Source organism: Palaemon carinicauda, chromosome 1 (assembly GCF_036898095.1).
Source record: "Palaemon carinicauda isolate YSFRI2023 chromosome 1, ASM3689809v2, whole genome shotgun sequence".
NCBI classification, from domain to species: domain Eukaryota; kingdom Metazoa; phylum Arthropoda; class Malacostraca; order Decapoda; family Palaemonidae; genus Palaemon; species Palaemon carinicauda.
The window spans coordinates 275,994,750-276,022,138 of NC_090725.1; the positions used below are offsets into that span (position 1 = coordinate 275,994,750).

The following is a 27,389-nucleotide window of genomic DNA, read 5'->3' on the forward strand; positions in this document are numbered from 1 at the left end:
AGAGACTTAGGCCAAATTTTGTGCGAAAGCCCCTTATGCCCCGAAGGGACTGTTGCCCGTTTCACAACGGGATGAGTTGGCGCCCACAGCGCATCAGCAGCCAGGAACGGCAACAGCAGGTCTGGTGGGTGGAAGGTCGGCGTGCCCTTTGTAAGGACGACCTTCCACCGAAGGAGATCGCGAATGATCTGCGGAGGGATCCAGGGATGTAGCTGGTAGAGTCGGCGAACGATGGCAAGGTTCCTCTGCGGCGGACTGCGGCGAGGAGGAACGGAAGAGGCGCCTCCTAACACCCTTGTGAGGAGAAGGAAGGCCTCTACGGCGAAGAGGAAGGCGGGCCTTACGCCTTATACGCCCTCTGGGGGCCGTGGGGTCAGCGGGCTGACCGTCAGCAGTCCTCCGAAGAGGAGTCTCTGTTAGTGAACTCTCCCGAGGGGGAGAATCACTGGCAGGAGAGACCGTTGGACTTAGCTCCTCCCTCGAAGTATGTTCGGAGGGGGGAACTAAGCCTTCAGCTACATCAGGAACATCAGGAGCAGAGGGTTGATACAACTTATCTGAAGCCTCTGCCACAACAACGTCGACAGCCTCTGCTAAAGTCGGCGATTGTTTGACAGCTGCCCCCAACCTGATCATGTCAAACAAGGGTTCCTTGGAGGGCGAACCCTCAAGCCTCAAGGAAGCCCAAAGCTGTTACATTAAAATCCTCCCCCAGGGGAGGAGGAGGAGCTGCCTTGCTATGGAAGGCAACTCCCTCTCCCAAACCCCGAGATCGGTCAACAGAACTACAGCCTACGCTACCACTCGACAAACTCTCCGAAGAAGCCGATCGAGTGGGAGCTTCGGAGGAGATTTGGGCCACGGAAGAAGAGCCCTTGGGATTTTCTCCTTTCAAAGAAACCTTCGAAGGAGAAATATCCCGTCTGGACTTCTTCCGGCGCCGCAAAAACCTCTCTCACTGGGAGGTAGACCAATCCCTACACTCACCACACACATTACTCTTATCACACTGTTGGCCCCTACAGTAAGGACACAAGGTGTGGGGGTCCGTTTCGACCGCCGACATATACGTGCCACAAGGGCGGTCAGGTAATCCACGACACTTAAGCATCGCAGAGGCCAACTTAACACACACTTTGTCAAAGGAAAAGCAAAAAGAAAGATTAGTAATGGCTGTCAGAAGGCGAGGGTGACAGCGGACACGTCCGACTACCACCCGAGCCGAGAGCATAGTGAGCTCAGCACAGGTGTGTGTGAGGGGGGGAGGTAGCAAGCTACCCTTCCTACCCCCCCCCTCTCTAACTAGCGGTGGGGTAGTAAGCCCTCGTTAAAATTCTAATGGCTCATCATTTCAGCTACGCCGAAAGTAATTACCCATAGTAAATAGCGTGGTTTGTATTTCAGTTACGGAACAAACTTGCAATTCTAGTCCTTATTCATAATCATGCAAGGTCTATTTTGTTGTATTTCTATCCTGACATACGTGCTCAAATCACACAGATAGTACTAAGTAGCTCTTCAAAACATCATCAGTTCTCCGTCTCTAAATCCCACCCACAATGTCAAAAAAACGTTTTAGCAGTAATGAAAGTTGTTGACACACGACAAGATTTGTCTTTTTCTTATTTTATTTTTTTTTCTCAACTATCATTCTCACAAAATAATATCACCTTCATGTCTTACATATTTCATTTTAGTATTGTTAATTGTTTTCACGAGTAAAGTTAGCCTACTGTAATTACTGTACTTCCAGTTATTGACATTATATTTCCAAACCTGTGATAAATCCACAGATAAGAAGGCTGACTTTAGAAAATAAAAAATAAAACTTCATAGCAAATAATGATACTTATCATGCCAGAACTATATTGGGTATCCAAAACTTTCACAATCACTACTGTTCAGTACAACACGTGTACAATGCCGTGACAAGTAGCAAGATTGGCATTGTAAACTAAACACGAATATCTCATGATTACAAGATTCAAAGAACAAAATCAAGCTCATTAAAATCCTTTGGTAAACTCAATTTTAGCTGCCTTGCCACTTATGCTTAAGAGCATATAGTATATAAATTTTGGGTACGACAATCATAAACTATAATGTAAATTTATAGTGATATTAAAGGAAACCAACAAGAAATGCTATACAAGCAGCTGACTTCATATTTTATATACAATAAAAACAAAAAAATGCAAAAACTTACTTGTAAAAAGTGGGATATCGTTCATATTTCATCGAGTGCATTCCTGTTGCATTATGACGAAGCTTGAGCTTAATCCAATATTTTTCCAGGTCATCAAAGTTTGTAGACCATGTGCTCTTCATTTTTCTGGAGAAAAATTACTTCTGTATCAGAAAATATCTACAATATTAGAACATTAATGGCATTTTATCAAATGAAAACCCCCCCATCCATACAAGTCTACATTCATGATATAAGAAAAAAAGAAAAAAAAAATTAAAATCCAAAAATCAACGGGGCTTGTACAGAAAATGACAATGCACAGGTAGGTGTGAGCATGTTCTGGCATCACCAGGAAATCAGACAGAAAATATTCTTTTGTGCAACCTAAGTAACTAAATGACAAAAAAAAAAAAATATATATATATATATACATATATATATATATATATATATATATATATATATATATATATATATATATATATATATATATACTGTAAATGCAATTTTTTTTTCAAAATACTTACTTTATTGTTTTTTAATTTGCAAATTTAGCTTTTGCTAAAGCCATGGAGCATCTGATTTCCAACTTCCAATGGTGTACAAAAATACCTTGAATGTTGTCAGGAAGTTCATCTCAAACAGATGGGAGTAGGGGGTCTTTTCTTAGCATCATTATTCAAGTTTTAAGTAATAGATTGCATCATAGTGATTATAGGAATGTAATATCTGGTGTTCCTCATGGTAGTGATCTGAGCACATTATTTTTCACACACATGCAAACACATATAGGATTTGCAGTTTAGCCTACAAAACAAGCTCGCTGCCTATGCAGATTATGTTACTTTGCCCCAATTTCATCTACTGAATATAGATCTTGGTTTGCTGAATCCCTTAGTACAGATGTACATACATACATATACAGTACCAAGGCACTTCCCCCAAAGTTGGGGGGTACCCGACATCAAACAAATGAAACAAAAACAAAGGGGTCCTCTCCTCTCTACATTCCTCCCAACCTGACAAGGGACTCAACCGAGTTCAGCTAGTGCTGCTAGGGGTGCCACAGCCCACCCTCCCCCGTTATCCACCACAGATGAAGCTTCATAACGCTGAATCCCCTACTGCTGCTACCTCCGCAGTCTTCCAAGGCACTGGAGGAAGCAGCAGAGCCTACCGGAACTGCGTCACAATCACTCGCCATTCATTCCTATTTCTAGCACGCTCTCTTGCCTCTCTCACATCTATCCTCCCATCACTCAGAGCTTTCTGCACTCCATCCATTCACCCAAACCTTGGCCTTCCTCTTGTACTTCTCCCATCAACTTTTGCATTCATCACCTTCTTTAGCAGACAGCCATTTTCCATTCTCTCAACATGGCCAAACCACCTCAACACATCCATATCCACTCTAGCTACTAACTCATTTCTTACACCCGTTCTCAACCTCACTACTTTGTTCCTAACCCTATCTACTCTAGATACACCAGCCATACTCCTTAGATACCTCATCTCAAACTTGTTCAATTTCTGTCTCTCTGTCACTTTCATTCCCCACAACTCCGATCCATACATCACAGTTGGTACAATCACTTTCTCATACAGAACTCTCTTTACATTCATGCACAACCCTCTATTTTTTACTACTCCCTTTATTGCCCCCAACACTTTGCATCCTTCATTCACTCTCTGACGTACATCTGCTTTCACTCCACCATTTGCTGCAACAACAGACCCCAAGTACTTAAACTGATCCACCTCCTCAAGTAACTCTCCATTCAACATGACATTCAACCTCGCACCACCTTCCCTTCTCGTACATCTCATAACCTTACTCTTACCCACATCAACTCTCTACTTCCTTCTCACACACCCTTCCAAATTCTGTCACTAATCGGCCAAGCTTCTCTTTCGCGTCTGCAAACAGTACAGTATCATCCGCAAACAACAACTGATTTACCTCCCATTCATGGTCATTCTCGTCTATCAGTTTCAATCCTCAAGCATTCACTTCTCTCACCACTCCATCAACAGACAAGTTAAAAAACCACGGCGGCATCACACATCCCTGTCTCAGCCCCACTCTCACCAGAAACCAATCGCTCACTTCATTTCCTATCCTAACACATGCTTCACTACCTTCTCTTATATAGTTCATTTATTTCCTTTCCTCACTAGGCTATTTTCCCTAATGGAGCCCCTGGGCTTGGAGGCTCCTGCTTTTCAAACTAAGACTGCACCTTATAGGATTCCTGTATGCACAACCTATTGTCTTTTATTGATGATTCTTTGTTTATCACTTGGATCAGATATGAATCCAATCTTGAAAACCACTTTTATTATTCTCCAGTTACCAAAGCTTGCACTTCAGGCCATATAACACAATGAATATTAGGTAAGAGTCATTACAGTAAAAAAAAAAAAATAAATAAATAACTTCATGTCTATTATCTTATTTTTGGATATTAATATTCATGGCAAAATATAGAACTTGTCTTTTGCCCACTTCATCTTGTCATTTTATTACTTCATCTTTCATACTTTGTCTTTTTAACATACAATTATAAAATACAATAATTATTTTGAAAAAAAAAACCAAGGCCATTAAACTAGCATAAACATTTACTTCATAGCAACAAAAGTAAAATGTTGCCAAGTGCCTGTGTTATCTAAATGGCCGGAAAATTTGTCTTGTATAAAATTCAAGTTCTAAGATTCTGATTTAGACATTTATTTACAACAATAACAAACCTAAGCACCAATACAAATAAACTCCAAGGGCTACTGTACCTGAACCATGGCTTGTTGGTGTAAACATTACGTGTTGAATTGAGACGAGCAAGATCTTCCATAGCAAATTTTCTGGTATTTAGTTGCGTCTTGTATGCAACAGGAGCGAACAAAGTACGGTTTGTAAACTTACTACGATCCCAATACATGCCTGATGCCCAGATCTGATAAAAATAATATGCAGCAATAAATCATGCACATCAATACCTGTACAGTACTTTGATTTAAAATCAATGACTGGTAACTTAAGATATCTCGCTTAATCTTAAAATTGCAATTAGCTCATTTTTTACATTTTTATATATAATTTTCTACTTAAAAATGTACTTTGGAGATAGCACTAGTTTTTTAAAATGTATCCTTAGAAAAATTACATCATGATATCCAGATTTCCTCCCCCAAAAATCTTAAAACTAATTACTGTTGTACTAAGATTATTATAAACTCACCCGACTATTTCCAAGGATAAGAGAAAGTACTTCTCCCATCATCTGATCTTCAGTAAGAGGCTTATCAACAACACGTACACCAGAGAAAATTTCTTTATGATCTACGATCTGTAAATAAATGGAATACGATATATAACATCATCACTGAATAGTAGTATCAAACTTCCCCTTACATCATATCTTATTCGACTTGATAATTAAAATTCTTGTGTTAAATATCTTGGTATCGAAAGATACATTATAGGTTGCAGTTCCTAATGCATCAGTAGAAGGGACTGGGGAGATGATAGTGTTTAATGTTCTATAGAAGTATTCTGACAAATTAGTTGGTAATCTGTATTTTTCCTAACTATACAAACCTTGAGCTCTTTACTATGGATAAATTTCTTCGGTGAAGCTGGAACTAGCCATAAAACTGTTTAGCGAGGTATAACAACTCAACACTAATTAGCAGGGGGTTAGAGGAGCCCCACTCTCACACACATACCTGTGAAATAACATCACTTTTTATTGCAGGCAGGACTTACAGGGGGGATAGATAATGGCAGGCCAGTATGAGTTAAGAACTAAGGTTTTGTATAGTTAGCAAAAATACAAATTACAGTACTTTAACATTTGTTCCAATGCCTAATGCAAACCATTTTGTTCTTTACTATGGAGACTCACCCTTAGGTGGGTAGAAGTCCTAACCAACTAGATAATAACTTGACCAGGGGTGTGACTCTGTGATTCATACAAGCTTAATAGAGGCACCCTGACACCTCGAAAATTCTCAGATGTGTGTAAGAACTGACGGCCTGGGCAATCAGTAGGTGTGTGGTAACTAGGCACTGTGACTTGACCAGGTAAGGATTCTTGGAGTGGAACACTCCACTTACTCAAATTAGCCATTGCCTGACTTCTCCTCGCTGGGAGGACGGGGACGTAACAAATATATTTCACATTTTAGGCTACACATGGGATATGGTTTTTACAGCAGATGGAGGAGGCCAGCTTGCAGAGTTCCACAGGTGCTATGCTTCAAGAGAGGGGAAGATGAAGGAAGAGGTCAGTCAACTCTACCATTCATCCCAGACTAAATCCGGGTAACCTCTGCCCTCGACCTACTGTTACTTGTCCTGCAAAGGAGCCGAGGTATCTCAAACCACATGTTGTGTAGCCACCACAGACCTAGGCATTCATGTTCCTGTGAGTTACATCTTGCCGGTAATGGGCTCTGAAGGTCGTCTGACACTTCCAAATACCAGCTTAAAATTCCTGCCCCACAGAGTAGTTTTTTTAAATGCTAGGGATGAACTCATGCCCTGAACATCATGAGCTCTTGGTCGATGATTTGATGGAGGAGAGTCTGGATTCAAGGCCCAATGTACGACTTGTCAAATCCAAGAAGAGATCATATTCATGTTGACCCTCCTCTTGACCCCGCCCAAGCACACGAAAAGCTTGTTTATGTGCACAACTCTGGTCCATATATCACAGTTGGTACAATCACTTTCTCATACAGAACTCTCTTTACATTCACTACGAAACCTCTATTTTCTAACATGCCCTTCACTGCCCCAACACTTTACATCCTCCATTCACTCTCTGACATACTGTACATCTGCTTCCATTCTACCATTTGCAGCAACAACAGACCCCAAGCACTTAAACTGATCTACTTCTAGTAACTCTCCATTCAAACAAGCACCACCCTCCTTTCTCGTGCATTTCATAACTTTACTATTACCCACATTACATCCCAACTTCCTTCTCTCACACCCTCCCAACCTGTGTCACTAATCGATCTAGCTTCTCCTCTGAGTCTGCAACCCATACAGTATAATAAGCAAACAACAACTGATTTACCTCCCACTCATGATCACTCTCATCTATCGGTTTCAATCCTCAACCAAGCATTCTAGCATTCACTTCTCTCACAACTCTATCAACAAAGAAATTGAACAACCATGGCGACATCACACAGCCCTGTCTCGGTACCACTCTCACTGGAAACTGCTCCCTCAATTATTTCCTACCCTAACATGACAAATTCAAAGATAATTTGTATTGTTCCTAACTAATACAAACCTGGAGTTATTTATATATGGATGTGTTCTTTCGGCGAAGCTGAAAGGCAGCCAATTAAAATTATGGTGCAACGTGGCAACCCTACCTAGACACGGTAGGGGGTGGTCGGGAGTACCCAGCCACCTCTATATATATACTCAGATCGGTGATCTAGTCACTTATTCTATTGCAGGCAGGACATATAGTGGGAACAGATGATGGTGGGACAGTTTATATAAACAACTCCAGGTTTGTATTAGTTAGGAAATAGACAAATTATCTTTGAATTTGTCATTTATTCCAACACAAACAAACCTCACGTTATTTATATATGGATGACTAACACTTGGGTGGGTGGATAAGTCCAAATACTAGCAGTTATTGACCAGGGTTTTGCCTAGTAGAGTATTAGACTGTAATCTAAGGAAAACCTTGCCACCTTGCTTATCAAAACAAAGTGAGAATGATGACGGCCAGAGCAAAACTGGTTGTGAGATATATCATGTGAACATCTAAGTAAGAATGTTCGGAGATTAAATAGGAACCTCACACATAAAAATGACAAATTCGTAGGACGTAGGTAATTTGTATTTTTCCTAACTATACAAACCTTAGCTATTTAATATGGGTAATTACTTTCGGCGTAGCTGAAATGACGAGCCATTAGAATTTTAACGAGGGTTTTACTACCCCACCGCTAGTTAGTGGGGGGTAGGGAGGGGTAGTATACTCCCCCCCCCCTCCTCACACGCACCTGAGCTGAGCTCACTTTGCTTAGAGGTAGGACTTCGCGGGGGGACAGGGCTGGCGGGCAAGTTTAATTAAATAGCTAAGGTTTGTATAGTTAGGAAAAATACAAATTACCTACGAATTTGTCATTCATTTTGTAGCTGAAATACAAACCACGCTATTTAATATGGGTAACTCGACCCTTAGGTAGGGTGGTAAGTCCCAGCCATTACTGGCTTTTGGCTTTTTGCCCGGGGCCTCAGTATCTGAGTGTGTCGGCACTCAACGATAAGGAGTCAATGCACCTCGCTAGCACCTTGCTCTGCAAGGGCTGCGGCCTACATAATCTGTGTGTGGAGGAATGAAGTGTGACTCATCCTAGGAGGATGACCTGAAGTTCTTTAGATGGAAACTTAAGGCTAGGACTCTCCCAATACCACCTCGTCAGGGTATGGGGACGTGACAGTATTAGCTTAATACTAGGAACACAAGGAAACATGGTTTACCTGCAGTGGTTTGAGGTCAGCTGTGCAGAGAACCCAGAATGCTGCTTTCCCCAAGAGAGGGGAGGATGAAGAAAAGAATAAGGGCCAGACATACCTTACCATTCATGCAGCCTAAAACTGGGTAACAATGCCCTCAACCCTCTGCTACTTGTCCATTAAGGAGCCTGAGGTTTAACCCAGCTGTTGTGCAGCCACCACAGGGCCGATAGAGAACGTATCGAGCCTCCTGTGTGTCACGTCTTGCAGGTAGTGGGCTGTGAAGGTCGTCTGACGCTTCCACACCCCTGCTTGTAGAACCTGCGTCACTGAGTAGTTCTTTTTAAAGGCCAGGGACGTAGCTATGCCCGACATCATGTGCTCTAGGCAACGTGACGGAGGAGGGTCGGGATTTCGGGAATGATGGATTACCCTACGAATCCAAGCTGAGATGGTATTCTTGGTGACCCTCCTCTTTGTCCTCCCAGTGCTTACAAACAATGCTTGCACTTGAGGACGAATTGCAGCCGTTCTCTTAAGATAGAGCCTCAGACTCCTTACTGGGCACAGTAGGAGATGGTCTGGTCTGGGTCATCTGTTACGGAACGAAGACTCGAAATCCGAAAAGAGTCAAACCGAGGGTCTGGCACTCCCGGATTCTGAGTCTTAGCAACAAACTCAGGGACGAATCTGAACGTTACCTTCCCCCATCCCCTTGAATGGGCGATGTCATAAGAGAGACCATGCAGTTCCCCAACTTGTTTGGCCGAAGCCAACGCAAGTAGGAACACCGTCTTCCAAGTTAGGTGGTGATCTGAAGCCTGGCGTAATGGTTCGAAGGGAGGTCTCTTCAGAGACCTGAGAACTCGAACCACGTTCCATGGAGGTGGTCTCACTTCTGACTGAGGGCAGGTAAGTTCATAAATTCGTATGAGTAAGGAAAGTTCCAGCGAGGAAGAAATGTCCACTCCTTTGAGCCTAAAGGCGAGACTTAAGGCTGAGCGATAGCCTTTCACTGCCGAGACTGAAAGGCGCACTTCTTCTCGCAAATACACAAAGAACTCCGCTATTGCTGGAAAAGTGGCATCGAGTGGAGAGATACCCCTTCCACAACACCAACCACAGAAAACTCTCCACTTTGCCTGGTAGACTCCTGCGGATGACCTTCGCAGGTGTCCAGACATCCTTTCCGCAACTTGTTGCGAAAATCCTCTCTCTGCGAGGAGATGCTGGATAGTCTCCAGGATTGAAGCCGAAGCGAAGCTACGGCCTTGTGAAAGATGTTGGGGTGTGGTTGTTTGAGTAGCTCACGTCATGAAGGGAGTTCTCTCGGGAACTCCGTCGGGAGTTGCAGGTCTGGAAATCATTCCGCGTGATGCCATAGCGGAGCTATCAGGGTCATTGAGAGATTGACCGATGTTCTGGTCTTGTTGAGTGCCCTCCTCATCAGACAGAATAGGGGAAAGGCGCAAACGTCGATGTTGTCCCACCGTTGTTGGAAGGCATCTTGCCAGAGTGCTTTGGGGTCTGGGACTGGGGAGCAGTACAGCGGGAGCTTGAAGTTCAACGCTGTAGCGAACAGATCCACAGTCGAGACACCCCACAAAGACAGGACTTTGTTGGCTACTAGACGATCCAAAGACCACTCGGTACTCACTATCTGAGACGCTCTGGTCAGACTGTCGGCGAGCACATTCCTCTTGCCTGGAATGAAGCGAGCCGATAGTGGAATCGAGTGGACTTCGGTCCATCTCAGTATCTCAACTGCAAGATGGGATAGCTGCTCCAAAAAGGTACCTCCCTGCTTGTTGATGTAAGCCACTACTATGGTGTTGTCGCTCATCACCACCACAGAGTGACCCGCCATATTGTTGGAACTGTTGAAGGGCTAGGAATACGGCCTTCATTTCTAGCAGATTTATATGGAGGCACTTTTCTAATTCTGACCACAGGCCTGAGGTCCTGTGGTTCAGAACGTGGGCCCCTCCACCCTTTCTTTGAGGCGTCCGAAAACAGCATAAAGTCCGGGGGGAGGACGAGAAGATCCACTCCCTTTCGTAGGTTCTCGTCTGTCACCCACCACTGAAGGTCCGTCCGTTCCGCAGGACCCATAGGGACCATGACGTCCGGGGAATCGTGTCCATGATTCCACCGAGACTTGGGTCGCCATTGCAGAGATCTAATGCTGAGGCGACCATTGGAAACTAGATGGGCCAAGGATGAGAAGTGACCGAAGACGTAACCACGATTGGGCTGGGAGTTCATCTCGTCTGAGGAAAGGACTTGCGACCCTCCTCAGCCTTGCTATCCTGTCGTCTGATGGGAAGGCTTTGTGGAGATTGGTGTCTAAGATCATGCCTAGATACACCAGTCTTTGAGTAGGAAGCAGAGAGGACTTCTCGAGATTTACCATGATCCCCAGATCTTGGCAAAGTCCCAGAAGTTTGTCTCGGTGTCAAAGAAGGGTCGACTCCGAGTCTGCTAGGATCAGCCAGTCGTCCAGATAACGGAGGAGACGGATGCTGATCCTGTGTGCCCACGATGATATCAGGGTGAACACTTTGGTGAAAACCTGAGGTGCTGTGGAGAGACCGAAACACAGCACCTTGAACTGGTAGATCTTGTTGTCTAGGCTGAATCTCAAGTACTTCCTTGAAGACGGATGGACTGGGAACTGGAAGTACGCGTCCTTCAGGTCCAGTGTACACATGAAGTCTTGGGGTCTCACTGCGAATCTGACCGTGTCTGCCGTCTCATCCTCGAGGACGACTTAGGAACAGTCTTAGAGTCCTTCGACTCCCTCCTGGGAGGGATACAGGGCTCCAACAGCGATGGCGGGAGGCTCTTCTCCACCCCTACCCGAGAAGACTCCTCTATGCGAGGTGGGGTTTCTCCCATTGGTGCGATGGGAGAACGCCTCACCTCACGAGAATACCCTGAGGACGGGAAATCTTCATCCGAAGGGGAAGGAGAGAAAGTCTGGGGGGGGGAGCCTTCCTCAAAGACTTCCGAGAAGCCAACTTAACCCTTGGGGAAGTCACCACGTCGTCCACTCCTCTCTTCCTCTTCAGGGGGGTCGGTACTGCCGCTGATTTGAGGCCCAACTCAGAGAAGGCAGGCTTAAAGGCCTGCACGACAGCCCTGACATGAGACCCAAACCATGGCTGCTTACTGACAGCGGCGCTGTCAGAGACTCCCTCTGGAGGGAAGGGGATCGTTCGATCCCTAGGAGTAGAAACCACAACAGGGTCTTCCTGAAAAGAAGACGGAGAAGAATGCAAGTTCCTGAACCTATCCGGTGTTCTCCTGCCCTCCGGCGGGACGTGAAGGAGATGACCTGGTCGCTCGCGGTCCTGCAGCCTCGCTCGTGGGATCGTGCTGGAAATCCCGCTGCGAATCACGCTGGAAATCCCGCTGCGAATCACGCTGGAAATCCCGCTGCGAATCACGCTGGAAATACCGCTGCGAATCACGCTGGAAATACCGCTGCGAATCACGCTGGAAATCCCGCTGCGAATCACGCTGTGAATCGCGCTGGCGGTCGCGCGATAGGAGTTTATCTGGTTCGCGCGCGGGCGATTGTTCGCACGCGGGGGTAAGGGCGAGGGTGCGCGTGGGCGAGCGATGGCGCGCAGGCGAGGAAGCGCGGGCGAGCGAGGAAGCGCGGGCGAGCGAGGAAGCGCGGGCGAGCGAGGAAGCGCGGGCGAGCGATGGAACGCAGGAGATGGAGCGCGTGGGCGCGCAGGTGATCGATGGTGCGCAGTGGCGCGTTCTGGAAAATGCCGAGGGCGCGCAGTAGGTTGAACAAGCGTTGGCGCGCGAGGAGGCGATTGCACGCGAGCGCGTGGACGTGCAGGATCCTTATGAGCCCGTGAGGGTGATAGCGTTGGGCGCGCGAGCCGGGGAAATCTCGCGCGCAAGAGGGCGCACATCTACAATGGGCGAACGGGCGGTGCGCGCTCGTTGGTGACTGTTCGTGGGCGCACGTTGGTGATTGCGCGCGATGGCGCGTAGGAGAATGCTGGTGAGCCGGAGGGGTCTGATGGCGCGTCGGTGTCATCTGGCGCGTAGGAGATCGCAGGCGAGCAGGGGAAGAAGGTATCTTCCCTCCTGCGCCCAGATCTGAAGATCGTGGGCACACAGGCGAACGTTGGCGCGCAGGCGAGGGCTGGCGCGTAGGAGATCTAGGGCACGCATTAGATCGTGGGCACGCATGGCGCGCATCAGGATACGGGTGCGCAGTGGCGCGCGGGCGAGCAGGAGAATGCTGGCGCACAGGAGATCGACGGCGCGCAGATGAGCACTGGCGCGAAGTCTCAGGAACAGGTGCTCGCTGGTGCGTTATCTCCGAGTCAGCAACTGTAGAGCGCTTGCACGCAATAGCGCGCTGGCGCGCAGGAGAACGTTGGCAAGCAGGGGATACCTGGCGCTTAAGGGACTTTGCCACAATTTGAGCAAGTCCCTTTGTCCCGAAGGGACCGTGGCCTGCTTGATCACAGGATGCGTGGGCGCCCACAGCGCGTCGGGAGCTAGGAAGGGCGACGGCAGGTCAGCAGGTCAGGCAGGAGTAGGAGATCGCGAATGATCGGCAGACAGGTCCAGGGATGTAGCTGGAAGGGCAGGTGAACGGCGACGAGGTTCCTCTGCGGCGGACTGCGGCGAAGACGAGCCGAAGAGGCGCCTCCTAACATCCTTGTGAGGTGAAGGAAGGCCTCTACGGCAGAGGGGAAGGCGGGCCTTACGCCTTATACGCCCTCTGGGGGCAGCAGGTAGACCATTGGCAGTCCTCCGAAGACGAGTCTCTGTCAGTGAACTCCCCCGAGGGGGAGAATCACCTGCAGGAGAGACCATTGGACTTAGTTCCTCCCTCGAAGGATGTTCGGAGGGGGGAGCTAAGCCTTCAGCTACATCAACAACAGGAGCAGAGGTTTGAGATGACTCATCAGAAGCCTCTGCCACAACAACGTCGACGATAGACAGACGATCAACCTCTGCTAACGTCGGTGACTGTTTGACAGCTGCCCCTAACCTGATTATGTCAAACAGGGCTTCCTTGGAGGGCGAGCCCTGAAGCCCCAAGGAAGCCCAAAGCTGTAACAAATCATCATTAGCAACATTAGAAAAAATTAAATCCTCCCCCGGGGGAGGAGGAGGAGCTGCCTCGCTATGGGAGGCAACTCCCTCTCCCAAACCCCAAGATCGGTCAACAGAAATGCGGCCTACGCTACCACTCGCCGGCCTCTCGGAAGAAGCCGATCGAGTGGGAGATTCGGAGGAGGTTTGGGCTACGGAAGAAGAGTCCTTGGGATTTTCTCTCTTCAAGGAAGCCCTTGAAGGAGAAATATCCCGTTTCAACTTCTTCTTCTGGCGCCGGGAAAACCTCTCCCACTGGGAGGTAGACCACTCCCTGCACTCACCACATACTTTATCTCTGTCACACCGTTGGCCCCCCAACAAAAAGGACATAAGGTGTGTGGATCTGTTTCGACCGCCGACATATAAGTTTCACAAGGGCAGTCAGGTAAGCCAGGACACTTCCGCATCGCAAAGGCCAACTTCCAAACACACTGTCAAAAAGAAAGAGCAAAAAAAGATTAATGGCTGTCAGTGTAGGCGAGGGTGATAGGGGACACGTCCGTCTAGCACCCGAGCCGATAGCAAAGTGAGCTCAGCACAGGTGTGTGTGGTGGGGGGGGGGGGGGGGGGTAGTATACTACCCCTCCCTACCCCCCCCCTAACTAGCGGTGGGGTAGTAAACCCTCGTTAAAATTCTAATGGCTCGTCATTTCAGCTACGCCGAAAGTAATTACCCATATTAAATAGCGTGGTTTGTATTTCAGTTACGGAACAAATAGACGTTTCACAATACTTACCTCGCGGGAAGCAATGAGGACGTGTACGAGTATATCAATATAAACTATACTAGGTTACACAAGGCAAATGGTTATTACCTGCAGTGGTTGAATCCAGCTTGCCGAGGGACACATGGTGCTGTAACCCAAGAGGGGAAATTGAAAAAAGGAAAAAGCCAGACATACTTTCATTCATTCCAGACTTAACCCAGGTAGCCAGTGCCTTTAACCAACTTTTACTTGTCCAACAAGGAGCCCGGGGTATCTTAAACCACTTGTTGTGCAGCCACCACAGGACCGATAGAAAATATATCAAGGCTCTTGCGAGTCACGTCTTGTAGATAGTGGGCAGTGAAGGTCGTTTGGCACTTCCGCATACCCAGACTAACCCAGGTAACATTAGCTCTCAACCCTCTGCTACTTGTCCATCAAGGAGCTTGAGGTGTTTTAGACCACTTGTGCAGACACTACAAGACCAATGGATAACGTATCCATGTTCCTGTGGGTTACATCCTGCAAGTAATGGGCGGCAAAAATCGTCTGACGCTTCGATAAGTCCGCTTGCAATACCTGCGCCACAGAATAGTTTTTCTTGAAGGCCAGGAATGTTGCAATGCCTCTGATGTCATGAGCTTTGTGTTATTTTTGAGGGGGCGGATCAGGATTAAGCGCAAAGTTAATGACCTTGCGGATCCAGGAAGAAACTGTATTTCTTGTGACCCTCCTCTTGACATTCCCCATGTTGACAAACAGTTCTGACACACAGTGTTAGCTGCTGCTGTTCTTTTAAGGTAACATTTCAGACTCCTTACCGGGCAAAGTACCCGTTGGTCTGGAGATAAGGACCTCACAAATGCCAAGGGCAAAGAAGCCACTGCGAGGGATCCTTCTTAGCCTTACGCTAAAGAAGCTGCAAGAGCGCTTCCCTTTTAGGGGAAGCAGATATCCCCAAAGACAGCCATGCTTGCAACACATCTGTAAGAGAAAAGGGCATCCTACAGCCAAAGGAGAAGGCTCTTCGCTAGAGGAAGCAACAACCCCCTCTGTACCCCAAGGCTGCCCAGGAGTTAAAGGGTCTGCGCTCCTACTATAACGCTCCCCGGAGGAAGCAAGTGAGGAGGAACTTCAGAAAGAGATACAGGAGTGCGTGAAGAAGCAGCTAGCTCTTTCTTCGCCCCCAAATTGAATTGAATTGAATATAGGAAGAAAATCCTGAGGGAGAGCGATTGCGCTTGGCTTTCCTCTACCTGCGCAGCTACAATCTTTTCCACTGGGAGTCAGACCACTCCCTACACTCGTCACAGGTTGAGCCCTGCTCGCAACGGATCAGTCGCAACTGATGACATGGTCCAGCAAGGACAACTCTTGCGACCAGGAAGGTACGCATGGGAGAGTCAATGAATGAAGAGGCGCATTCACACCTGAAAGATGAGTGTAAAGCAACAATTTATCCAATGACTATGGCTAAGCCTTGAGGAGGAGAGAGAGGAGACCACCACTCTCTACCAGCCAAATAGAAAAAGTGACTAGATCACCAATCTGCAAGTATATATATAGAGGTGGCTGGGTACTCCCGGCGGGTTGCCACCTCGCACTACAATTTTAATTGGCCGCCTTCCAGCTTTGCCAAAAGAATACATCCATATATAGATAATGTAAGGTTTGTTAGTGTTGGAATAAACACGCTTTACTGCATATGTATAAACTCTTCACCGCTTGCAATAACCTTCCACCAATTCCATATAACTTCATGACATTCCACATTGCTTCCCTATCAACTCTATCATAAGCTTTCTCCAGATCCATAAATTCAACATACACCTCCTTACCATTTGCTAAATATTTCTTGCATATCTGTCTGTGAAAATTTGATCCACACATCCCCTACCTCTTCTAAAATCACCCTGTACTTTGCAAGATTGCATGCTCTGTCTAATCCTTAATCCTATTACTTAGCACTCTACCATACACTTTTTCAACTACAGGCCACAAACTAATACCCATTGAATTACACTCCTCCTGAACATCTCCTTTACCTTTATATAGCGGAACAATACACACATACCCAGTTCACTGGTTCCATTGATAACATATATTAAACAATATTACCAATCATTCAAGTACAGTCACACTGCCTTCCTTTAACATCTCAGCCCTCATTTCAACACCTGCAACAGTAATTATATCTACTTCCCTAGTAAACTCAAAATTCAGTAACTTTTCAAAATATTCAGCCGACATTTTCCTTCTTGGCTTTTTATAACTCACTATAAAGTTTTATGGCTAGTTTCACCTTAGCAAAAGAAATAAATCCATGGTAAAGAGCAAAATGGTTTGTATTATGTGATGGAACTAAGTATCTTTAATATGCTGTAGGCTGACAGTATTGCCATATTTTTTTAAGTCTTTTGAATTTCCCTTAGATTCAACCGGGTTTTAAGTCCATAAACGTTCCATAGAATTTTGTATACATTGGATACTAAGGCAATGAAGATGGATTTCCTTTGAGAAGTGTTATTTCTGCTTATTTAGCTGCAGTTGGATTTCTGTTTAGCTGCACCAGCAACATTCTTTTTATTAGGTTTTGGTTCTTTAGATATAATTTCTTAATGTTTACTTTAAGATATGCTCACACAATATCAATGTCCTATACAATGTAACCTTGTTGGGAACTGGCTGTCACAAAGGGGCTGATGAACTGTCCACTTGTGCACTTTGGTCATCAACAATTTATCTAAATCACTCATTAATCAAGAGATAAACAGATTCATTTAGGCATTTCCTATGTCCACCACACAACTATAGCTCAAGAACAGATAAGCCCCCTTTTATAGGGTGTACTATGGCTTGTAAAGAGTTATTTGTAATGCCTCTAGTGCCTCAAGAGTAAAGTTTAAATGAAGGTTTTCCCCTTACTCGATCAAGTGAATCATTCAAATTATGCATGTAAAGAGGCATGCCTTCCAGCTTCAATTCCTTCACGTTCTAAGAACAATCAAAACCAAAATCAAAACTATGTAAGTCACCAAAATCCAGGCTAAATAGTCTAAGGAGCAAAGAAGAGCATGTAACTAACTAATTTAGTTTAAAGTAACTATTGAGGGCTAAGTTAAAAGTTTACCATATAATAGCTGCTTCCTAAAGCCTCCAACCAACAGCATATCATTTAATATCATCAGGCTCTCCATGGTTGAATTAACTGGCCTAAAGTTTAATATCTGCATATTGAAATCTCAAAATGGTTAAATAGGCTTAAAAATATTATTATAGTATCAATATAGTGTGCATTCCAACTGTTATTTTCTTTATAATAATCATTATTTGAATATTGATATTGGCAGTTGAAGCTTCATAGTAACCTAAAGTGAAGGGCACTGTGGAGACCAGGTAAAAAGTAATTGGATTTTATCTCATATGCCCCCAAACATTTACAGCAAGTTTTGCATTTCTGTTACTTATGTGCCAGAAATTACAGTACTGTTTACTTCCAAGACATTATTCCGGAAAGGCTATCATTTCTTAACATTCTGTACTCTGTCCACTATTACAATGTAGCTTTTACCATCCTGAAGAAAATTCTAAATGCCATAACTTTAACAAAACTTTATCTTAAAACCAGGTTAAGCATGAAAAACTAGATCGCTTCACAAAATAGCAAAATAATGAAATATTGAATATTCCTAAATCCCAATATGAAATACTTATACCTTAAAAAAATTTATTCATACCTGTAGGAAAGCACTCAAGAAATTAGCAAGTCTCAAGCCCATTCTAGCTTCATTTTCAAACTGTTTCTCAACTCCAAATGCAATGTCACCACGGAGAATTAGTTCATCAGGACTAAACAGTTTACAGTTCTCTGGAGTTACCGACTTCAGGTACTCTATCACTTCGTCTACATTCATTTTGTCTGTACGAGATGCATTGGCACCTGTTACATTGTTGTAGTCCCTCGAAAGGTATTTCATTCGTTCATATTCCTCCATACGATTGTAGTCAAATGGCAGCTTTTGAATCCCTGGTAAAGAAAATTCTAGAAATTAAAGTGAAACTACAGTGCATTAGATATTTTTTTGTATGACTGAGATGATGAACTACCCCTCTTAGGTAGATGTCACAAATATTACTAATACAATTTCAACAAAGGATATGTTATTACATCGATTACAATTACTGGAGAAATTAAAAAAATAGTAAGAAAATTACAGGAAGACACCTAAAACTAAAAGAATGAATGAGATGTAAAAGGCATAAAACAGTACAGCTGTTGGAAAAAGAAATCTGAAAATAACCCTAAAAAAACTCTAGACCCCAAATTAGTACTTACAGCCAATAGGGGTACAGCTGAAAGAGTTTCGATACTGGAAAAGGGTTGCTCTTTCAATGAGTTCTCCAAGGTAAGGTCGACGAACAACATTTGGTAATCTATAACCTGGCTTGCATCGACATTGATAGCCCCCTCTTCGAAAACCATAGCCATCCAAGGGTTCACACTGTGAAATAAACATCAATAACACATGGCTATTTAAGATGCAAATAAATTTCCCATAAATATGGCATAAATCTTTAATAAATTAATACTTGACCCACTCACTACAAGGCATTGGATCCCTCTTCAGTAGCTCCATTGGATATGTATGCACATTAATTCTATGATAATCTATATTATCTATGTACAATTTTTTCCTTCCAATTATAGAACAAATGATGTATTCATATAACTAATAATAAGGGCTATAAATGAACTGTATGGAAACTGTGATATCATATAACACATTGGTGCTGATGTAATATTCATTTAAAGATATTTAGAATGTTATAAATTATATCAACAACACTCCGTGTTATTCTCATAATCGCAATACGGCAGCATGAACTTGAAATCAGCTGATGCCTAACAAAGGTAAAAATTATATTTTGACTATTGAAATGCTCCCAAAATTGAAAAGTAGAATACAAACATGCTTTGATAAACCATAAATAAATGCAACAATGTTTACATGTAGTGTAATATAATGGCTTAATAATATACTAAATACTAAATACTTCATGAACTATCAGTACATGCACAGAGAAAGATACAGAACGCATTCGTATAACTAATAATAATGGTTATAAATGGACTGTATGAAAACTATGATATTCAGTAACATACAGTATTGGTGCTGATGTAATATTCATCAAGAAGATATTTCAAATAAATTAAGATATTATATAAACAATACATAGGCTATGTACGCATTCTCTTGATAAAGTAGCGGGACCTTTCAGATCAGCTGATCTCAACAAAAAGGTAAACAAAAAAATTGATAACTGTTGATTGTTAATACTTCTGAAATTAAAAAATAGAATACAAAAATGCTTTACTAGAGCATATGAAACTAGAAAATGAAATAATGATAAAGTAAGAAAATATTAATAAAATGACAAAGTTTGCATTTTTCCTAACATACAAACACGAAATCTTTACTATAGGAGATATTCTAGCACGTGCTGGAAAATATGGCAGAAAAACCTTAACAAGGTCGTTAACGACCGGGCAGGTGATTATCCACCTGTTAGCGGTGGGGGACCGCCAGTCGGTAGCTACTGTTTACCTACAATCGGATTCTAGCTAGGACTATTCCAGGGGGGCGGTGATGGAGGGAAGATTTGTGTAAAGAATTCGGGTTTGTATGTTAGGAAAAATACAAACTCTGTTATAAGTTTGTCATTTGTTCCTACACTGATACAAACCCTCATTCTTTACTATAGGAGACGTAGTCGTGAGGCTAGGGTGGCCAAGGAGTTCCATATTCATAGGGAAGATAGTCCTCAGACTAGACTCTTGTGAAGAAAAAATCTCCTGTAAATCTTCTTTCTTTGTAGATCCCCATAATCTTAGCACATGTGAAAGTTTGTAGATTTGTGGAAACAAACATTTCAGGATGAAGTGGGTCAGGAACATTCGGCTTGGACCCCTTTATACTTAGGATTCCCCCGACCTTGAAAAGGGGAAACCCTCATGACCATGAATATAACTTATACCCTGTGAGAGGAATCAGACGAGTTTCATACCTTATTTCCATTGGCGAGTCCAGCTGAAACTGGCTGGAAAATTGAAATTCTCCAAACCTCTCATCGTCAGATGAAGGATTCTGAGTCTTAGCCACAAAGCCTGGTACGAAGTTGAGAGAGACTTTCCCCCCATCCCCTAGAATGGGTGACGTCGTAAGACAGACCATGTAGCTCACTGACCCTTTTAGCCGAGGCCAGAGCTACCAGGAAGACTGTCTTAAGGGTCAGAAAGTAGTCTGAGGCCCTATTTAAGGGCTCATAGTCCAAACCCTTCAAAGAACGTAAGACCAAAGACACATCCCAAGGTGGTGGTCTAATCTCAACTGGGGGGCAAGATCTCTCAAAACCTCGAATCAACAAGGCGATATCTTCCGAGGCGGAAAGGTCAACCCCTCTCAGACTACAAATGAGGTTCAAAGCTGAGCGATAGCCCTTAATCGCCGAGACTGAGAGGAGCTTTTCCTCCCTGATGTACAAAAGGAAGTCTGCCACTTACGTCAGTTTTCATGAAAATATATAGTATGCTTAGTCTAAAGAGACTAGAGAGAAAGAGTGATGAAAAGCTGAGAGATAAATAAGCAAGATTTAGAAAAGATAAAAGTTGTACTTACCAAATTTTCATTTGGAGACAAGTACAACATGTGCAGAATACAGGTAGTCGTTGACTTTCGACAAAGATAGGGACCGAGAGACGTGTTTTAAGTAGATTTCGACGTATGCCGAACTTAAAAAGTGAAGTTTCCGTAGATTCTCATAACTAATGGTACAGACCACTAAAACACTTGATATCGTTACTCGGTGTTTTGATGATGGGAATTCTATAATAAGATTATTCGGTAACACGCTGAAAGGATATCATTCGTAAACTCTACAAAGAATGAATTGCAAAATATGTCGATCCATTTTCTTTTTTCTTGCAAGTAATGAAAGTAAATACAAACTTATCAAGCTATATTATTTCATTTCCATATTGTAAAAGGAAATATATTATTACTAAGAAAATATTTGTACTATTAGTGTACTTTCTTTAGATAAATATCAATCTATTATCAGAGATTAAATAAAACTAGCGTAGAGTCAAATTTACGCTACAAAGTACTGTATTCATGACAACCGATACAGAGCCAAAAAAAAAATACTTTGTACCATTACTTGATATTTCGGTAATGGGAATACTAAAACTAATCGTTAGCCTTTTGAAAGAAAATCATTGTATTGCCGAGTGGCTTTCCACTGGGAATATGACGTCACCCGACATATATGAACTCGACAGATATCAAAACTTTTCTTTAATTTATTATCAATAAAAGAAAGTAATAATTTACCAAGATAAATCAATTTATTTTTATACAAAAAAAAATATATATTTTCAAGGAAATATTTGTCCTATTAGCGTACTATTTCTGATAGACTCGTGACGCCATCACCCAGAAAATGTTGTAGTAAAGTCGAATCGTTATAAGTTGCATATGTCATAAGTTGAGGACTACCTGTATAGTAATTCACTTTTGATGGCATTTGTGGACCATGGAAAAGCCTTTGATAGTGTGGACCAGCAAATTTTGTGGAGAGTCCTGCATTATTATTGAGTTCTTAAATGTGTAAATTTGATTAAGTCTGTTCATGAGCATAGCAACTGCAAACTTGCGTATAAAAATCAAGCTATATATCATTTTAGTGAGATCAGTGGTAGCGTATGGACACATGTGGGATGACTATGAAACAATCTCTAATAGATTTAGATTTAAGAACAAAGCCCTAAGAAGATTATAGAAGTTAAATGGGAGGACAGCATTAGAAATTAAATCACAAGAGATTATGAACTCGAGTGCCATGAGTGGACGAGATCATGGTGTGGGGTAGATGAAGATGGTTTGGGCATGCTCTTCGCACTCCCCAAGAGAGATTAGTTCACAAAACATTTAACTGGGCTCCACAAGGTACTAGAAGAGTTGGAAGACCCAGACCTATATGGCTGAGGACTAAGAAGCGTGAGGTCGGAGATGATGAATGGAGAAGTACTGAATTAAAGCTCTGGATAGAGACGGCAGACAAAATATTATCAACGCCCTTTGCGTCAATAGGAGTATGATGATGATGAATGGGATAGATAAATAGATGGATGGACAGACAGACAGACAGATAGATAGATAGATATATATATATATATATATATATATATATATATATATATATAATATAAATATATATATATATATATATATATATATATATATATATATATATATATATATATATATATATACATATACATATACATATACATATATATATATATATATATATATATATATATATATATATATATATATATATATATATATATACATATATATATATATATATTTATATATATATATATATATATTTATATATATATATATATATATATATATATATATATATATATATAAATATATATATAATATATAGTGCATATGTGTGTAGTACACACAGGGAGTGAGGGTATACATCTTCTAATAACAGCCAACCAATGGAGAATTTAATACAAAAATGCTTTTCAAAGGCTGATGATGACACACCTTGCTAATTATGAAATAAATTCACCATAAATAAACCAAAATAAAAGTAGCACTAAAAAATACATTGAGAAAAACAAAATTCCACCAAAACTCACAAACTCCATAGATAATAATAAGAGTACTGGATTAAGTGAATCTCCTATACCACTGAGAGTGGAATCGGATCCCCAGTCAGACTAACGATGCTAAACCCGATCATTCCCAGAAAAAATTATACAGTATAAGAGTTGAGAGAAAAAAAAAAAAAGTGTTATTTTTCATTCTAAGGTTGATAATTTCATGCTTAGAGTACCTTTTCTCTATGACTCCGGGGAAATTTCATGAAAATAATTCTGATAAACAGAATTCAATTACTTATAAATCAATAAAAAATTAAAGAGAATGGATTTTCATAAGTTCAGACTTATTAAACTTTCACTGGTTTATTGAGGAGGGCATGAGTTGATACTGTTAAAAATTAAGTAGTTGGTTAGCTAAAATAAAATTAGGAAAAGGGCCATACCGTAGGTAAAAATTGGAAAGCAAAGCAGATATATATATATATATATATATATATATATATATATATATATATATATATATATATATATATATATATATATATATATATATATATACATATATATATTATATATATATATATATATATATATATATATATATATATATATATATATACATATATATATATTATATATATATATATATATATATATATATATATATATATATATATATATATATATATATATATATAAAAACTTGAAAATTAAATTCTAGAACTGTCTTCAAAATACCAAGCAGTAACCACAATAGCAAAGACCTAGCAAAGCAGTTATTAAAATTGCAGACATACAGACATACCTCTGTAGTATCTTTTTTGCATCTTGCAGTGTCAGCAAACCTATTCGGACCATCATTACCTTCTCCTCTCGGACACTGATTCATATCTATTCGATCATAATCCATTTCCATTACAGCAATGCCTGTTAATGTTGGATATTCGATATGACGGTACTGAGTGTGACGTGGATATAAATCAGCTGTTGGAGTAAAAAAAAAATATTAAGAAACAGTAAAGATGCACCCTTAACTCTTGTGAGACTTTGAGAAGAGAGATGTAAAATATCTTGGTTTAATTTTGATTTAACAATAAAAAACAATCTTTTTGAGCATAAACAACTAAAAAATCTCAAATCCATAAAAGTAATTTTAATTCAGTACAAACCCGAGGTCTTTAATATCATCATGATTACAGCGAAGTTGGAACCTGGCTCTCAAAATTTATAGAGGTGAAAGCAATTGCTGGCAGGTAGTGGAGAGGCCCAAAACCCCATTCTGTCTCACAGAGTAGTCACTTCAACCGTCACCTTAGAGCTTGTGGGGTGGATGTGGTGAAGTATAACTTAAAGGACTCACATTTGTATAGTTAGGAAAAATACAAATGACTAAATATTTTTTATCTATTTCTAAATGGATACAACCCTTGTCCTTTAATAGGAGACTGATCCTTGGGAGGGACCAAGTTCTTTTTACCAAATTGTTGCGTCCTCTAATGCCAATGCCTATCCCGGAACTGGTGAGCAGTAAATCAGGAGTTTCTTCTCCAGTCTTGTCACATGGAGGTCGATTGTTGGGGAACCTCACCAAGTCAAGAGGTTCTTCTCCATTGGAGGGTGCAGGGACCACTCTGATTCTACCACTTGTCTCTGTCGACTTAGGATGTCGATTGTCGATGGACACATTACTTTTACCAGCAATGAATCAAGCCAACAGTCTGTTTGAGAGCATTGTTCAGTGCCCATTCATAAGCCTGCAATGCCGAACTCACAGTGTCTCTTCACACACCATTGAAGCAACTGCTGATGTGGATGGCTGAGAGGGACAAGTTTCTCTAATGATGACAAATGACCTAGTAGCTGCTGACAATGACATGGTGGTAGGTGTTGATGGTGTAGAAAAGGTGCGCTACTGTTTTTGAGTCTTGTCACCTGCTTGTTGGCTGGAACGTCTCTTCCCTTTGTCATATCCACTAACATCCCCTGATATTCCATCCACTGCTTGAGTATGAACCTGGACTTCTCCAGATTTACCCCGATCCCCAAATTCGTGGCAAAAAGAAAGAAGTTTATCCCGATGTTGAAGGAGTTGTTGACACTGGGAGGATGGGAGGATCAGCCAATAATCCAAGTACTTGAGTAGTCATATCCAATTGGCAAACACCCAAGCAGATATGGGTGTGAATATCTAAGGGCCAGTTCAAAGTCCAAAACACAGAACTTCGAATTGGAAGACTTTTCCCATCAAGGTGAAGAGGAGGAATTTTCTCAACTGATGGACCACGATATGGAAACATGCATCTCTCAGGTTCAGAGAGAACATATAATCGTTCTTCCTGATGGTCGCTCTTATAGTGCTTGCTGCCTTTTATCTTGAATAGAGTTTGTAGAAACTTGTTTTCAGGGCAGAGAGGTTGATTACTGGTTTCTAGCATTCTCAAGACTTTTCCACTATGAATAGTTGACTGCAGAAGCCTGGAGATCAATACAGAACTACAAGCAGTGTGCCCTCTTCCATCATTTTTTATACTTCAGCCTAAAGAATCAGGTCTTTCAGTAAATTCAGGTGGTGACAACTTTGTCGCTGGAGTCCAAGTGGAGATGAGAAGACGAGAGCCAGTATCCATGTCTGAGTATCTCCACTGTCCAGTCCTCTGCCCCATAGTTCTGCCACCTTCTCCACTGGTTTACTAGGCATCCCCAACTCGTGGTAGTTGAACGGGATTGCCTTCACTAGTGGGTTCTAGCTCCCTTTCTGCCCCTTCACTTTCTAGGCTAGCCAAAATGGGGACAAAAATAATTGAGCAGAATCTGCAGCTCTTCTATCAGATGGAGCTCTTGGTGCAGATGCTCTAGTTTTCAGAGCCATAGGAGTCTTCTAAAGGGATGACTTCAAGGAAGTTATAGCTTTATTACTTGGAGAGTCCTGATTGGACTTCCTAGACTTTTCCATAATTCCTTCCACTTCCCCAAGTGGAAAAAGAGCTGGGCCGTGGTAGTCAGGTCGTTCCTCAAAACCAGAATGTTGATCAATTTGTCTGGTGAATTTGGAAGCTACGGAATCTCACCATTTAAGGACCCAGTTGGATGACTGGTGACCAAGGAAGGTGACCACCTTCACTCATGACAGAACGAGGTCTGTGAACTTCTGCTTCTTCTTCCCAGGTTCAGGCAGATAAGAAGCAAAGAAGGCAACCATTCCTGACCAGTGTTCTACCCACAACATTGTCTAGAGACTAGCCATTGAGGTAGCCTCTACATGTGTAGAGTCCCATGCTGAGATCATCTCCCTATTGATGTACATGCTATTAAGGTTTGAGTGCAGAGTATACTGGCAGTGGCGAGGGACTGGATTTCTCCGAGAAGTAAAATTGTCTTTATCTAGACTTTTGGGGGTAAAAGATTGTCTCTGCCTAGAGCGATGGAGTTGAGATTGTCTCTACCCAGAGCACTGGAGATAAGATTCTTGACGAAAGGCTCACACAAAAAGAGCTCCTTGCTCTAAAGATTAATGCATCCACAACGTCAATTATCTCCCAGGCCAATTCTGACCAGAGAAGGTCCTAAGTAGCTTTTGATCTGTCTAGTGTCGAAAAGATTCTTGATACGTTTTCCTTCTTTTCCTCATCACTTTGGTTGATACCCCAAAACTGTTAACCTGCTTAATGAAGGGCATCACATTTAAAAAGGCTGATTCGGACTCGGGAGGCGAAGCATCGATTGCGTCAAATGACTCTTGACCAATGGCCAGAGGGGGGGGGTGTCATCTCAATCCGAGTAAGGTTGGAAAGATCTAGTGTACTGTAGAATTATTCCTACCTGGAACTAGTACTAAGCCTGGGTAGTACTATGGAGATTCTTACAGGATCGGAACATCTCTTGCCAGCCTCGAGGGCCCCTTTATTCCCTGAGTTATGAAGTAGACACTTGTACTGTATCCCTAAAGGCTAGCACATTCACATCAAGAGGGTCCACAGACTGGAGAGTCCTTGGGCTGCTTGACACCAGGTGACAATAATCAAGACAAGAGTGTCCTACGGGAGCTTGACCATATATGTTTCCTGGTTGTATGATGCATCACGTCTGGACAATCGTGCATGAATCAGTAATTCAATAGGTGAATGCCTGTGCACAAAGACTTCGAACTAACATTCGTCCTGTGCTTTGACG

The 27,389-nt window shown here is 42.4% G+C and overlaps 1 protein-coding gene across 1 annotated transcript in view; it reads right to left on the bottom strand.

Moving 5' to 3' along the window:
* The window catches only part of LOC137656705 (uncharacterized), a 110,316-nt gene that overhangs the window by 39,523 nt on the left and 43,404 nt on the right, over positions 1 to 27,389 (bottom strand). The window contains exons 6-11 of the mRNA XM_068390930.1: positions 24,025 to 24,203; positions 18,867 to 19,032; positions 18,268 to 18,557; positions 5,428 to 5,535; positions 4,979 to 5,142; positions 2,207 to 2,332 (exon numbers count right to left, since the gene is read on the bottom strand). Coding sequence (XP_068247031.1) covers positions 2,207 to 2,332; positions 4,979 to 5,142; positions 5,428 to 5,535; positions 18,268 to 18,557; positions 18,867 to 19,032; positions 24,025 to 24,203 — 1,033 coding nt within the window. The remainder of the gene's footprint in view (positions 1 to 2,206; positions 2,333 to 4,978; positions 5,143 to 5,427; positions 5,536 to 18,267; positions 18,558 to 18,866; positions 19,033 to 24,024; positions 24,204 to 27,389) is intronic.